General features: G+C 39.3%; 1 protein-coding gene across 4 annotated transcripts in view; it reads left to right on the top strand.

The window, feature by feature from the left end:
- Nucleotides 1-16,849, top strand: part of KCNMA1 (potassium calcium-activated channel subfamily M alpha 1) — a 738,944-nt gene that overhangs the window by 698,203 nt on the left and 23,892 nt on the right. For all 4 annotated transcript variants that reach the window (XM_077746494.1, XM_077746498.1, XM_077746497.1 and 1 more), the window contains exon 24: nt 281-411. In XM_077746494.1, coding sequence (XP_077602620.1) covers nt 281-411 — 131 coding nt within the window. The remainder of the gene's footprint in view (nt 1-280; nt 412-16,849) is intronic.

The raw sequence follows: 16,849 nt of genomic DNA, 5'->3' as shown, positions 1-16,849 counted from the left end.
AAAGGACTGACCAGCACTGTCCAGAAGTTCTCCAGCGGCCTGCCAGGGGGCAAGGCTGCTTGAACTCATTGCTCTCCAGGCCTGGGAAGCTTGAACAATCATGTAGAAACAGTCCATTGAGTCTCCTGGCTCCCACTCCCAGATTCATCTACAGCTTCTCCCATGCTTTTCTTTCCTTTTCAGTGACTTCAGTGTTGCTAACCTAGTAGCCTGCTCTTTCTCTGGCTTCACTGTTTGTGTATGGTCTTTAGAGCTAACTCTCATTTTACACTTTTTCTAGTGAATGATACTAATGTTCAGTTTTTGGACCAAGACGACGATGACGATCCCGACACAGAACTGTACCTCACGCAGCCGTTTGCATGCGGGACAGCATTTGCAGTCAGTGTCCTGGACTCGCTCATGAGTGCGGTGAGTGGGGGTGGGGTAAGGACTGGAGCACCTCCGACCTCCAGCATTAGCAGCCCAGGGCTGGAGCTTGAGCTCCAGGGGAGAACATGGCCACACAAAGCTTGCAGTCTAGAAGGGGATACCAATGTGAGTCAGACTGCTGTGTAAATAACATTTGGTTATGGATTCTTGAAAGTGTGAGGAAGGTAAGGAAGAGGGGACATTTTGTGGGGAAGAGCACCTCTTGAAGAAGAAAAGCAAATGCAAAGGCCCGGTGGTGAGGGAAACTGACAACCTTAAGGAGGCCAAAGAAAGCCTGTGTAGCTGGGCCGTAGTGAGAGAGGGAGAGGGGAGGGACGAGGCAAGTTTGCACCTGCAAAACCAGGAAACTCATTTTTATGGCTTTGGTTTTTTCTGCAAGATCAATGAGGAGACATTGAAGAGTGGTTTTAAGCTGGCAAGTCATGTGATCAGGTTTATGTTGTAAGAGGATTGTCTTGGCTGGTGTGTGGAGGATGGCTCAGGAGGCAAGATGGTGGCAGGAAGTCTGAGTATATGAGACTATCAAAGCTTGGTTGAGGATAGAGCTGGCAGAGCTGGAGCGAGTGGGTACATCTGAGTGGTGTTGGTCAGGAAAATTGATAGGACTTGGGGATAGATTGAATATGAGCAAAAGATAGAAGAGAACAAAATGTCAAGGGTGTCTCTTCCATCACTGCCCATCACTGAAACATAAGTCCTGGGAGAGGACCTCGCATGAGGGCCGGGTCTAGCCAGTTCTCTGCTGCCAGGAGGAAATGAAGTGGTGGCAGAGAGAGGCAGGCGGGCTGGCTGAAGAGGTCAAAAGCATCATTGGTTTCTTTTATAACTTGATGTGCACCAAACAATCGAGGCATTATTTTTTCACTTTTGAGACCAAAAACAAATAACAATTAAAAAGTAGGCCCCGGTTCATGAAGCTGTCTTGAACTAAAAAAAGGCAAAAGCAGACACTATTTAGAATAGGTTGTATCTGGGGATTGTGAAGTATTCCCATTGAGTGTCTTTATTTATTAGAAAAGCCTCTTTATTTTGGAGTCCTCAAATTCACAATTTATGGAAATAAGACGTAAGCTGGATAAACAACTGACCTTTGAGGAATCCATGAAAAAGAGTTTTATTGAATACATTAAAACCCTAAACATAGCTCACTGAGTTTTTATACACATACATTCCTTAAAGTGCTTAAGAAGGCTATTCTCCTGAATGTGTTAAACAACTGATATGCTAATTATGCATTATTCTCTTCTATTCATTAAAGTTAATCCCAGAAGAACCTCTGTTTGAGGGGAAAAAACATAAAGCTTTTTAAGACTAATTTAGGTTATTCGATATTCCTGAATGTGATCCAACTGCAAGCACATCTTATTTAAAAAATTAGAATTATGGATTTAAAAATAATTATGAAACAATATTCATCTGAATTACGGTTGACTAGGCATCATGCCATAACTTTGCTTTCCAAGCCAAGAAGGAGAGAAAATGGTCCCTGGAGAAGGCATTCTTGGTTTCCCAGGACTTGTGATTTCTTCCTGATGGCCCGCTGGTTCTGCGCCTAACCTTTCTACCTGCTAGTGATGTTCGGCTCAGTTTGGGCAAAAGCCTTAAGCAACCCAGAAAGAATGAGCGAAGCTGCAGGGTATGCTCATACACTGCCAAATTGTCTGTACTGGTCTTCAGTTTCAGCAAGATTTCTGTAACTCATCTGTTTAGAAATTTCATTTGACTTCTGATCCTAATTAGAGAGATTACAGAAGATTGTTCTCACTAAGAGAGGATTAAATTGTTGACAGTAGATTTTTTCCCCTGGAACTACAAAATACTCTATTAACATTTTATAAAATCCAAATTTATAAAACTATGTCTGTTTCTACATATCAGACATTCAGGATACTCTAGGCAAGACCAGCTCTATAATTAGCAAGCCCACTTTTTCATACCTTATTAAGAATTTCAAAATGATGACAGCAGAGCTTTAAGCCAAGAGAGGGGTCCTTCTGAGCATGGACCCCGGGTGATCGCAAGGCCACATGCCCATGAAGTCAGCCCTTCACACCAATAGCCAATAAAATTGATTTTAAGCAACAAAGAACTTCACCCTTACACACCCAAAGGGGCCCATGGTAGCCACGGGGTGGGGGTAGGGGGCACATCTGGATCTGAGCTGCACAACTATCTGTCTGTAGCACCACCAGGGAGTCAGTTCTTGGAAACTCAGATGAGAAATCAAAGTGGGTTGGTTTGAAATTTTTAAAAAGCCGTCTCTAATCTCCTTTGAAATGCAAACTGAAGTGTCTGGGAGAGAGGGGCTAAGGCATGTATGGATGCAACGGTCTGGCAGTAGCATTCCTTCTGAATTCCAGCCTGGGAAAAAAGGGTATCAAGAATCTCGTAACTGTCATTGTAATCATCATCGGCTTCATCTGTTGAGGGCCCGGAACCGTGCAAGGCACTTCAGCTCCAGTGTCTGATCTTTTGGGCAATAATGTGAATAACCCTGAAGCAGGGCATATTTAACCGATCCACTGACAGCCACTTTTCAAGTCATTAGTCAAAATGCCTATCCAGTTATTCAGGCTTGGCTTTCATTGTCTGGCATGAACCAGTTGCAAAGTGAGGTCTTCAACTCAGTCAGGTTCATCAGACACAGTTGACAAAAATGTTACCTGTAGTTTCTTTGCATTCCACCCCAACTGTAATGTATGAAAAACCAGGAGATTAGGCAAGAATCAAGGCAGTAACTAGAAGGAACCGAAAGGGCTGGCAGGAATGTAAATTGAGAAATTGAGGCCTCTCCAAGCAGCGGGAGCCGGAGGTAAGCTTCCAGCCCAGGCATTCGCTTACAAGCAGCATGCCGACATTTACACACACACCTCCTCAGATGTCCATGATCTCCTTTTCCCAGCCCCCAAATTGCCATTTAATCATGTGTCTAAACATCCCCTGAATATTGTCCTTCATAACTCAACTCCTGCTGCTTCCTGCTTCATTTGTTAAAAGAATAATGTTTTGATTTATCACAGGCATTCCTGAACAGATAGGGATGTTGCAGACATGGCCTCGTGGCTTCCTCCTGCTAATCAACAGCAGAGGCACATGATGAGAGGGAGTAATTACGCGTGTGGGTGTGTGCCTCTAGGAAGAAGATCGCCAAATAAGAAATGTATTTTTCAGAGTGGTACCAGCTTGCCGCTCACACACAGACGAGAAAGATGAAGGGAAGCCTCTCTGTATTTAGAGCCAAAATGGGCACGGAAGTATTCAGACTTCTTTTCCACAGCTACGTACTCCTCCCAACCCTCATCCCCAATTTCAGTTCGATCTGGACCCTCCCTAGGCAGAAAAGATAAGGCATGAACTAAGAGCCGGACTGCTTGGATCCAGAGCCCAGAACCACCATTTATTGGCTGTGTAACCTTAACCTCTCTGTGCCTCAGTGTTCCCATCTTTAAAATTGGGATAATAACGGTACTTACCTTGGGGTGCCTGGGTGGCTTGGACAGTTAAACGTCCGACTTTGGCTCAGGTCATAACCTCACGGTCCGTGGGTTCAAGCCCTGAGCTGGGCTCTGTGATGACAGCTCAGAGCCTGGAGCCTTCAGATTCTGTGTCTTCCTCTCTCTCTCTCCCCCTCCCTCATTCATGCTCTATCTCTCTCTCAAAAATGAATAAATATTTTAAAAACTTTAAAAAATTAGAGTACCTACCTCATAGAATTGTTGAGATAATTAAACGACTTAAGATTGTAAAGTGACTAGTGCAGTGCTTTGCAATGACAAGCTCTTACGTATTTATTGTTATTAACCAATGCCTTCCCTGGGCGCTTAACTAAATGGACCCTGCCTCATGTTGTTGGACCTTTCATTTTAGTGTGCCATAATTATGGAAACGATAGTGGCTATCATCACTGATAGTAGTAGTAGTAAATGTATACTATCAAATGGGCAAAACTGATTTGAAGAACATAAAATAGTTTGTATGGGTATGGAGACCTGTGTTAGCCACAGGGGTCAGTGTAAAGCTGTCTTAACAGAAAACTTGGAAGCTGACACCGAAAAATCAGAAGAAGAAAGCATCTGGGGGTGAGGACAACTAGCTTTCCCGGGCAGAAGAAGGAAGGGGGCACAGGCTGAACAGTGGTGCTGAGCTGGGTTTGGTTTGTCCGAGGGAGGAGTTAAGGCACGTCGTGGTTAGAATGTGGTAGATACAGAGGAGGGACATACAAGGAGTAGGCAGACGGGCAAAGCTGTCGTCCATACCGTGAGAATTCTGAGTCCAAACGACCGCACTCTGTCAAGTTTTAAGTCCAGGTTTGAACACTTCAGTCTTGGTTAGAGGACGCGTCTTCGTTTGGAGGCCGCCAGCGGTCCCCTAAGGGCACTGCTTCCTGTGTGTGCTGGCTGGAAGGACACACTCATCACCGAATTGACTCCTGAAGTAACCCCCGATTATTTGTCTGTCCAATGCGCCATCCTCGTGCACTCATTTTAAGACAAGAAAGGAAGAGATTTTGGCACGAGTCCCTGGACTGTTGGTCTCTGGCTTCTAAGGAATGGTCTATCGCAGAAGTCTCAAAAAAGCACTTAGCAGGTGACGCCCATCCCACAGACAGGTTCTGCATTTCCAAAAGGTTTTTCATGTTTGAATGGAATCTGTTGCCAATGTTTTAAAATTACAAGATTACACATAAAATATGGGTCTCCAGCTACTTCTGATTGGAGTCACAAAGCAGATTCCCAGATGCCCACAAAGCAGCAATTGGCTAGAGCTGGGCTATGCTCCCATTAGCTACAGCCCACATGGTTCCCCATTGGATTCCACCAGGCCTGTTTCACTCATGCCACTGGTCCTTGCCTGTTGATTCCACCGAACCAGACTTCCAGGCCTCCTGCTTTGAATTTGTGAGCCCACACGACTGTGGGCAGACAACATCCTTGGTCTTCTGGCCGTTTGCCCGTCCTTTGAGTCAGGAGGTTGAGCACGTGATGCCCATTTTCTCTGAACGCTCAACCTTTCTCAGACGGAAGTCTACCACACTGTACCATCATTAGCAAAGGAGTGCTGAGAAGACAGCCCCTTCTGGGGCGAAAAGAGGGCATCCTGTAATGAGAGCTAATGAATTCCACTGCACAGCCTGGCAGTGTTATCCCTCTTTTAGAAAATAAGATTGCGTGAAGTGTCAGATTTGTACGTTCTACCTAACCTGGAAAATAAATACAGAGAAAGTCATACCTACCAGTGTAAAGGGAAAGGGCAGAGGAGAACCAGAGGCCCCTTCTCCACTGTCCTATACGTCTGAGAAGCATTGCAGGCACAAGAGAGGATGCCGTCTTATCGAAGGACTGCTGAATCCCTCAGGAGCCCGAGAAAAGCTTCAGTATGAGCATTTTATGCCATGTCTGCCTCTGCTTTGCCCACTGCACCAATGCCCAGGGGTGAGTGTTTGCATGTTCAATAAGTTAATATTTCATAAAAATGGCAAGGACATAGAGGAGAAATTGTGGCCTCAGCCCATGAATTAGGACTTATAGATTCTGGCCCCAGCTCAGCAGCAGTCTGTGCCTGTCTTTTCCACTGTCTGAGATTCAGTTGGGTCTAACTGTTATTGGGAATGATATTAACAGCCCCTTACCATATTCGAGTAATCAGGTCAGGACAAAGGTAGATGAAAACCTTTCACAGAGTAGACAAATATCTTTTAAGATCAAATGTAACTACAAAGAAGTAGATTTATTATAGATGTGTGTGTACATGCCTGTGCGTGTACATATATGCATATGTGAATGTACTTACAGACACCTATATGCTTTGTTTCTGTATTAATATCAGAGAGCTGGTCTCTATTTGCCAGAAATAAATGAACTTAAGTTGGGAAGACTGAAGAATGTGACCATCTGGAAGATGGACCCAGATGATTTACTCTCTTTTTTCTTGCTATTTTTTAAAATGTATTTTGAGAGAGAGAGAGCAAATAGGGGCATGGCGGAGGGAATCCCAAGCAGGCTCCATGCTATCAGCACTGAACCCAACATGGCGCTCCATCCTACAAACTGATATCGTGACCTGAGCCAAAATCAAGAGTCAGTTGCTTAACTGACGGAGCCCTCCAGGCGCCCCCACGTGATTTACTTTCTTAATTATACTTGCATTAAGGGCTGAGCCCCGAAACGGTGTTATGGTGGAGGCAAGTGCTCAGTCAGCCCACGCTAATCCAGTGCCTCATAACATAAACAAATCATTCCTCCGTGGCCCTCTTCCTTACACTCCACTCAAGGAGCCTCACTTCTTCTGCTCACAAGGCAAGAAACAGCCCGTGGGCCATCCGGAGGCAGACGAGCTAGCGCTGATGTCTGTGTGGGAAACGGTAGTGTGCTCTGTTGCACCCAGAACATTCCACTGCTGTCACATCAGACCAGGCAGGCCTGAGATTGGGGAGAAAAAAAAATCAAATTGTTCTCATCCCTCATGAAAGAAAAATACTAAAAATAAAAATCTACACCATGCAAACTAGCAAATATAAAAAATGGCAGCTATGGCATGGAAAATGACAATTTTAGAGCAATTATAAACGAAAGGCAAAGTGCCATTAAAGTTAAGGCAATGTTATTAAAAGATGTGTTAATTTTCAGTTAAATTTTCTATAAAAGACCAATTAGTTTAAAAGGCTTGACAGCATTAACTGTTAAACATAAGCTCTGGTAATTATACTTTAAAAAAATAAAAAGAGGAAGATGCTCCAGTGTGTTAGCAACACAGGCACAGAGGGACCTCCACAGAGCAGGCTAGGTGGCACTGCGGGCTCAAATTTCTCTGTGCAGTCAGGTCCTCTGCCCGGGATTTCTCGGCTTCCTCCATGCCAGTTACTGCGTCTATATATGGATCTGAGAAACATCAAAGTTCTGAGGCCAAGGAGGCCATGCATGTGATCTGTGCCAGCTCTCTGATAGGAGAGCTGAGAACACAGAAACATAGGGAGAGGGAATTTTCTAAATTAATTGCATTGCTAGTCAGTTGTTATTTTTATAAAGTACCATTTTTTTTTTGAGTATTTGTTGTGCATTAGAAGTTACACAGGGGATCTCATTTAACACTGTAAGCTGGCTTGTATTGGGTTTTCTTGGATTCCAGTTACATGGATGAGGAACGCGAGGCATGGAAAAGTCAAGCAACTTTCCCATTGTCATAGCTGTTGAATGGCGAATCAGGGATTTAAAGCCATACTAGCTGAATTCTGAAGTGAGTTCCATGTTGTCTTACCAGGACAAAAAGCTTTCCCAACTAAGGATAGAGCCCTGACCTTGGTAGTGGGAAGAGTGACTCCCATATTCCTTAGACTACATGGGTCTCTTTCTCTCTTTTTAAGTTTAACCTTTATTTTTGAGAGACAGAGAGACAGCATGAGCAGAGGAGAGACAGAGAGAGAGAGAGGGAGACACAGAATCCAAAGCCGACTCCAGGCTCTGAGCTGTCAGCACAGAGCCTAACACAGGGCTCAAACTCATAGACTGTAAAATCATGACCTGAGCCAAAGCCAGATGCTTAACTGACTGAGCCACACAGGCACCCCTACATGGGTCTCTTGATTCTAAGCACAAGCAAGGCCTTACCTCGGTTCCCATAAGCTCCCCAATGCCCATGTGGCACAGGAACAGCCATGGCCTCTGCCCACAGCATTACTGAAGACTAGTCCGGCTGACTCTGGACGTTCTATAAGAACATCCCTCACAGGCTTCTACCGGAGATACAGTGAATGCGGCCACAGAAAAGGCCAGCAGTACAGAAGCTGAGGAGGCAAAGGATCACACTTCCTTACTACAGTCCTCCCTCCAGAAGTTTGTGTTTCTTCAGTTCTAGTGTTTCCATCAATCTAGAAAAGAATTGTGCCTTCTGGGTCAGGGGAGTGGTACAGAAGGGTGCTGTAGCTGGCGCATCCTCCACAGAAATTGTCTGTGATCATTGGTATTTGAAGTCCTAGCATCTGGTTTGCTGCGTGGTGCTGAAACAGCCACTTTCTATGCAGAAAGCTCCGGAGTTGGTGCTTAGCTGCAGACCGATGTTATGCTCTGTGAGTGATATCCCAACCACAGGAAGAAATCTGTGCCTTCCATTATGACCAGCTGGATATCCTTTTTCAAGAAAAGCATGGCGTTTCCACCAAGTCACTCAGATCACAAAGAGACCTTGATACATGCTCCGAACACACCCGTATGTGATGTTGCAAAGTACCTCTCTGCAGGCTGATTATTGAGGCAACAGAATGGGAACAAGAGAGCTCTGCTGACAGACAGACATCATTATTCTCTGTCATAGCAGATATTGCTGCCTGCAGTGCTGCTCCTTGATGTCTGCATGGAAAAATCATGGAGAGAGATCTGGGCTGTAGAGTCAGGGCAGAGGCCGAGATTTGTGCTCAGAGTTATGAGTGGGTGCAGCGTTGTTCAGGCACCCATGAAACCCTGTGACCTACCCTGAAATTATACCCGTTGATGGGAAATTTTGCAAGTGACACACTCTTTGAACAGTATACAATTTTAGGCACAAACCAAGACAAGACGTAGGGATTAGTAGATGCTCAATAAATGTCAGTGACTGATTGATCTAAAGTTTCTGCTGTTTCAGTGTAATTGATGTCAACACAGAAAGGGAAACATGTGAAGGTCAAATCCTAAAGATGTTGACCTTCTAGACTTTGTAAAACAGAATTTATAGTGTGTTTTGTTTAAAACTCATTGACTGTTTTCATTAGAAATGTTGTTCATGCGCAGTATGGGATATTTTGAAAGTATAAGAAATATACAAAGAAAAACATTTAAGTGAACCACATTTTCAACACCCAGAGATAAGCATGATTAATATTTTGGTAGATTTCCAGGGTGCCTGGGTGGCTCAGTCAGTTAAGCCTCCGACCTCAGCTCAGGTCACTATCTCACAGTTTGGGTTCGAGCCCTGCATTGGGCTCTTTTCAGAGCCCAGAGCCTACTTCAGATTCTGTGTCTCCCTCTCTTCCCCGCCCCTGCTCATGCTCTGTCTCTCTCAAAAATGGATAAACATTAAAAATTTTTAAAAATATTTTGGTATATTTCCTCCCAGATGGATAGATAAATATGGAATCATCCAGCTTTATATCTTGGAGAATTTTTTTCCTTTTATCTTTATGGTAACTATTTTTATTTTTTGAGAGAGAGAGTGAGCGAGCATGAGCAGGGTAGAAGGATATAGAGAGAGGGAGAGAGAGAATCCCAAGCAGGCTCCATGCCCATTGAGGAGCCCAATGTGGGGCTTGATCTCATGACTGTGGAATCATGACCTGAGTTAAAATCAAGATTCAGACCCTAAACTAAATGAGCCACAAAAGGCACCTCTGCAGTCAGTATTTTATCCAGAGCATTTAATCATGTCATATTAATGGGTATCAGGATTTGCAAAGCCTTCATAGGATTTCATGAGACTCTAACATAGATATTCCAGAATCCATTTAACCATTATCTATATTTTGTGGGGCATTTATTTCACTTAAAATTGTTGTTGTTGTTGTAACAACGATTAACCCTGTGATAAACATAATTGTACATACTCTTTGAACAAGAAGCAATTTATTATCTTGAGGCAAGCTTTCTGAGTTAACAAATATGAACATTTTGTAAAGCTCTTGATGCCTTTACTACTTCCTGATTATCTCCTATTAATTTGTGCTAGCATCACTGTTATGTAAATGCCATCCCATGCACTCCTATGGGCACTGACTATCATTTTTTTCTCTAGGAGGCCTTTTAATTGTGTTGATGATAGTATTAAAGTATATAAACTTCTAATTTGTATATAATTACGTAAATGAATATTTTCTTTTGTTAATTATTATTCCATAGTTTTTTGTTTTGCTTTGCTTTATTTTGTTTTGTTTTGTATATTCTATAGTTATTATGCTTAATAGGTGCTTGCCAAACAAGAGAATGCTCGGGTATCCTGAGATCAGTTAAATTTTCGCTATAATTTCATCAGGTTGTGTTTGGCTGTGTTTTGTTCTGTTTTGTTCTGTTTTGTTTTTGCCTTTAACTACTTTATGAACATTTGCTTCCTTTCTTTTGCCTAGTTTCATTGAGATATAATCGACTTACATTGCTATGTACATTTAAGGTATACAGTGTAATGATCCAGTGTATGTATTACCTTGAGAAATGATTCCCACAATAAGGTTAGTTGATACACCCATTATCTCACGTAGCTACATTTGCATGTGAGAGCTTTTAAAAAAAATTTTTAAAGTTTATTCATTTTTGAGAGACAGAGAAAACATGAGTGGGGGAGGGATGGAGAGAGAGAGAGGGAGACACAGAACCCAAAGCAGGCTCCAGGCTCTGAGCTGCCAGCACAGAGCCCAGTGTGGTGAACTCACTGACCATGAGATCATGACTTGAGCCAAAGTTGGACACTTAACTGACTAAGCCACCCAGGCACCCCTAAAATCTACTCTCTGAGCAACTTTTAAATATGTAGTACAGTATTGTTAACTGTAGTCACCCTACTGTACATTCACCCCTAAAACTAACTTATTTTCTAACTGGAAGCTTTTATTCTTTGACCACCATCCCCCTGGCATGTCCAGCCCCTGGCAACCACCAATCTGTTCTCTGTTTCTGTGAGATCAGTTGTTTTATGTGTATATGTATGTATGTATGTATGTATATATTTATTTATTTATTTATTTATTTATTTATTTATTTAGGTTCCACATATAAATGAGATTACACTATATTTGTATTTCTCTTTTGAACTTATTTCACTTAACATAATGCTCTCAGGATTCATCCATGTTGTTGCAAATAGCAGGATTTCATTCTTTTAATGGCTGGATATTATTCCATTATATATATATACATATATATACATATATATACACATATATATCTCATTTTCCTATATATTCCATTATATATATATATAATCTCATTTTCTTTATCCACTCATCTGCCAATGAACACTTAGGTTTTCTCCCATGTCTTGGCTACTGTAAAAAGTTCTGCAGTGACATGGGAGTGCAGATGTATCTTTAAGATAGTGATTTTGCATCCTTCAGGTATACACCAAGAGGAGAATTGTAGGATCCTATGGTAGTTCTATTTGTAAGTTTTTGGAGAACAATCATACTGTTTTCCATAGTGGCTGTACCAATTTGCATTCCCACCAACAGTGTACAGTGGGTTCCTTTTCTTCTCATCCACGTCAACAGATATCATTTCTTGACTTTCTGACAGCATTAATTCTAGCAGGTGTCAGGTGATATCTCAATGTGGTCTTCATTTGCATTTCCCTGATGTTTAGTGATGCTGAATACCTTTTCATGTATCTGGTGGTCATTTGAATATCTTCTTCGGTAAAATGTCTATTCAGTTACTTTGCCCATTTTGTATAGGGTTTTTTTGTGTGTGGTTTATTTTTGCTATAGAGTTATATGAGTTCATTATTTCATTTTTTAGAAATGTAATATAAATATAAATATATTTTCATAGTAAGAATATATAAAATAAATAAAATTATGGGAAAAAATTAAAGTCAATCAGAATTCTATCACCAATCATTAATTACCAAGTAAAATTTGGGAATACTAAGTACAATTATTTTTACATAAATAAGCCTATAGCAGTTGAGGTCTACATTTTCCACATGAATTTTGGATCATGGTGTTTTTTAGATCCTGCTTTTTTGCATATTTTACTATTATATCATATAATTGTTACTGTGCCATTAAATATTCTCTGAAAACATAATATTACTATCTGTACAATATATGTAGTGTACATGTATCATGATTTCTTTAATCATTACCATATTGTTGAAGAATTTTTTCCAGCTAGACAGTTACCCCTAAATCATTTGTTAAATAAACATTTCTTCCCTTTGGTATATGATGTTTCCCTATCATATTAAACAACAGATCAGGAAACTTTTTTCTGTTTCCTTATCATATTAAACAACAGAGCAGCAAACTTTTTTTGTAAAATATTCACCAGATGGGATGAATATTTTAGGCTTTTGAGAGCTATTACATACACTGTTGAAATTACTAAACTCCTGTCATTACAGCACAAAAGCCCATTTGTAAACCAATGGGCATGTCTGAGTCCCAATAAAACTTTATTTAGAAAAACAGGTGGCAGGTTGGATTTGGCCCACAGATTTGCCAACCTCTGTATTAAGACTATTAACTACTGGGCTGTTGTTCTCACTAATCCATTCTGGCTGATTGATCATCTTATTTTTAATATTGTCTACAGTATTAGTTATGAAACATTTACTATTTATTATAATACCTGGGAAGACAATTTCATAAACTGTTTCCAGAGGAAATTGAGCATATTTGTATCAAGTTTTTAAAAGTCCAATGGAATATATGATTAGGCATATATCAAACTTAGAAATTTTACTAGACGGGCGCCTGGGTGGCTCTTTTGGTTAAGTGTCTGACTCTTGATCTCAGCTTAAGTCATGATCTCACAGTTCCTGAGATTGAGCCTGGCCTCAGGCTCTGCACTGAGAGTGTGGAGTCTGCTTGGGATTCTCTCTCTCTCTCTCTCTCTCTCTGTCTCCCTCTCTCTTTGCATCCCTGCCAAAATAAATAAATAAACTTTAAAATAATTTACTAGAAAAAAATATGACATTATAACATCCGATTTACATGTTAAGGAATGTGGTATTTTTCTCTGGTCTTCTCTTTTTCCTAATAATCTTCTCTATTGGTAGATGATCATTACTTTGCTTTCTTTTGAACAGTAGCTGTTCTTCTTAATCATGAACGGTAACTGTGATATTAAAGAGAGCTTCCAGAATAAGAGTGTTAATTCTCAAACATATATAATACTATATTCCCTTTCTCATTTCTAAATTTATTTTTTAGTTATATTTGTCATAGACTTGCTTATTTCATTTTTTCAAAGAATTATTTCTTGTATTTACCAATTTAATAAATACCCTCTTGCAATTTCTTTAATTGATGCTTTTTCATTTCATCCTTCTGCTTTTCTAAGATAGAAAAGAACAATAAAAGACAATTCTTTTAATGCTTAGCATTATTTATTGTTGTTCTTTTGTATTTAATAATAAAATCATTTAAGGCTCTGAATTTGTTTCTGCAGGTTTGGCTTTAATCTATGACATTTTTACATACCATTTTCAAATATTTAATTTTTAAATACTCTATATTCTAAGTTTGATTTCCATCTTGACCTACAGTTAGGTTTTAGAATACTTTTCTTTTAAACTTGGAGATGCTGGAATATTTACTTTTATTTCTACTCTTCACTTAACTTCTTAAATGTAGGCTCTATAGCTTATACTTTATTGTATGTATTGAGGTTTTATACTTTGAGCCATGAATCTTTTTTCTTTTTTTTTTTTTTTGCAATTATTGTTTGGAAGTTATCTAAAAATGTCGCAAAGCTTAGCACAAATCTAATTTCGTTATATCCTTAATTTTCTTATATTTTGGTTTGTTTGAGCTCTAGAAGCTAGAAACAATGATATTTTACACATCACCCTCAGTCCATATTTATGTTACTCTAAGTACTAATTGGTTTTTCTTTCTCTATTTCAGTTATATTATTTTGTCCATAGATAGGTTATATCTTTATTGTAAATTTTAGCTCTCAATATAAAGTTAACTTGCTTAATGTAACGTTTAACATTTCACTCCTGAAATGTAGTTTTCTATGGCAGTTTTATTTTTTTTTCCTGTTTCTTTCTGAAGATATCAGAGTTTAATTTTCATTTTGGCTCTTGAACAAGTCTTGAGAAATCTTTGTGATTTAATCAAATCACTTAGTTCGCATCTGTTTAGTTATTAACATATAATGCTATAATTTTACATTATGCTTTATACATGCCTCTGTAATTGTGCCTTTCATTATCCACCTTTGGGTATATGGACTGTATTTTTATATGCTGATTTACTCTAGTGGTATGCAAACTATGTATATTCTATTTTTGATTCTAGTTAGTGGTTACTAGACATTCTATAAATATGTTTGAAAGTATATTTTCTAAGCATTATTATCTAGAAAATTTTAACTCTTTATTCTTCCTTCTATAAGGTCAAGGAATTCACATGCCTTTATATTCACCCTCCTCTCTCCTACCTCATTTTTCTGACTTTTTTTTTTTTTACAAATAGTTTATTGTCAAATTAGTTTCCACATAACACTCAGTGCTCATCCCCATAAGTGTCCTCCTCTATGCCCATCCCCCCCTCCCCCCCACCTCCATCAACAGATGAATGGATTAAGAAGATGTGGTTTATCTATACCATGGAATACTACATGGCAATGAGAAAGAATGAAATCTGGCCATGTGTAGCAACATGGATGGATCTTGAGGGTGTTATGCTCATTTTTCTGACTTTTAAAAATAAATGAATGTTACTGTATTAACAGATAATTTTATGTCATTTTTTTCTTTCAAGGATTACTTTTGACATGTGCATTTAGTTTAGTAATAAAAGACACAACCATTTATTAAATCCCGTGTTTCAATACGTTTCACAAGTTTTTTAAAAATAATTTTACGAATTTTTTAATTTCTAAAAGTTTAAAATTATCTTAAAGGATGCAAATTTTGTTTCTGAGTATTTTTTAATGAAGCAAATCAATAAATGCTAGGTACTCAGAGATTCAAAAATATTTCTTCTTTTTCAAAAATATTTTTATTGCCTTCACGAATGATTGATGATTCAGCTGGATGTAGAATTCTTGGAATAAATGTGTCTTTTGAAAACTCAGTTGGCATTGTTCTTACGTTTTCTAGAGAAGTCTCTGGCTAACCTGATCTTGTACTTTTTTTTTGTACAGCATTGTGTTAGGTCACCTGTTTTCATCATTTAATACTTATATTTTTAAATGGTTACTTAGTTTGAGAGAGAAAGTGAGCAAGAGCTGGAAAGGGGCAGAGAGAGAAGGAGAGAGAGAATCCCAAGCAGGTTCCACACTCAGTGCAGGGCCTGATATGGGGTTTGATCCCATGACCCTGGGATCATGACGTGAACCAAAATCAAAAGTCAGATGCTTAACCAATTGAGCCACCCAGACACCCCTCTTCATTTCATATTTTAAATTTAAATATTCACCTGGTACAGATTTAAGTGTTAACTACATTTACTTGGTGAGCCATTTCAATCCACATCCTCAGTTCACTTTTCAGCTCAAGACAGAATGCTTTCATTTGTTTCCTTGTTTGCTTACTCATTTTTACCTGTTTGAATTTTGTTTACAACATTAACTTGTGAACACTTGCTATTTATCAATTTGACCTCTGTTGCCTTTTCTTAATATCTACCAGCATTCTCATAAAGATGGAAGGAAGGAAGGAAGGAAGGAAGGAAGGAAGGAAGGAAGGAAGGAAGGAAGGAAAGAAAGAAATTTCTACATATTTCTCTATGTAGTTTTGGCCAACTTCATAGTTTTACTTCCACATCACTGATTTTAGTGTATGTGATTTTTAGTTCTACAACATACTGTATGTTTTTGTTTTTGTTTGGTAAGAACACTTCACATGAGATCTACCCACTTAAATTTTTCAGTGTATCATATAATATCATTAATAACTGCTTCTTAATGGATAAAAACCTGGCCATTACAAGTTTAGTTTACCTTTTAACTATTTCTTTTGTTTTAGCACCTTTATTGGGATATAATTAATAATCATGCAGTTCTCCCATTTAAAGTGTATAATTCCATTATTCTTAGTATAATCACAATTATATACAATAATCACCACAGTCAATTTTAGAATATTTTCATTGCCTCAAAAAAAAAATGAAAAAAATCTCCATACCCTTTGCAACCCCCAGTGAATCTCAGTATCCCTCCCTCCACGCCAAGCAACCCTTACTCTATCACCTATATTTATAGATTTGTCTCTTCTGCATATTTCATATAAATGGAATCATCCAATATGTAGTCTTTTGTGACTTTTTTTTACGTAACATAATGTTTTCAAGGTTCATCCATTTTGGAGCATGTATTATTACTTCATACTTTTTAATGGTATGAATAATATTCATATAGCTGAATGATATTCATGCATGGATAGCACAGATTTTATTTATGCATCTATTAGATGATAAACATTTGGATTATTTCCATCTTGGGGCTGTTATGAATAATGCTGCTATAAACATCTGTATATAGTTTTCATATGGACATATTTTTTTTTAATATTTTTATTTATTTCTAGGAGAGATAGAGAGACAGCGTGAGCAGGGGAGGGTCAGAGAGAGAGGGAGACACAGACTATGAAACAGTCTCCAGGCTCTGAGCTGGCAGTCAGCACAGAGCCCGACGCGGGGCTCGAACCCACGAACCGCGAGATCATGACCTAAGCGAAAGTCGGACGCTTAATCGACTAAGCCACCCAGGCGCCCCAGAAGTATTTT

This window comes from Crocuta crocuta, unplaced genomic scaffold, assembly GCF_008692635.1.
Source record: "Crocuta crocuta isolate KB4526 unplaced genomic scaffold, BGI_CrCroc_1.0 scaffold28, whole genome shotgun sequence".
NCBI classification, from domain to species: Eukaryota; Metazoa; Chordata; class Mammalia; order Carnivora; family Hyaenidae; genus Crocuta; species Crocuta crocuta.
Note: the sequence above shows the minus strand (reverse complement) of the source record. Positions and strands in the feature narration are given on the sequence as shown.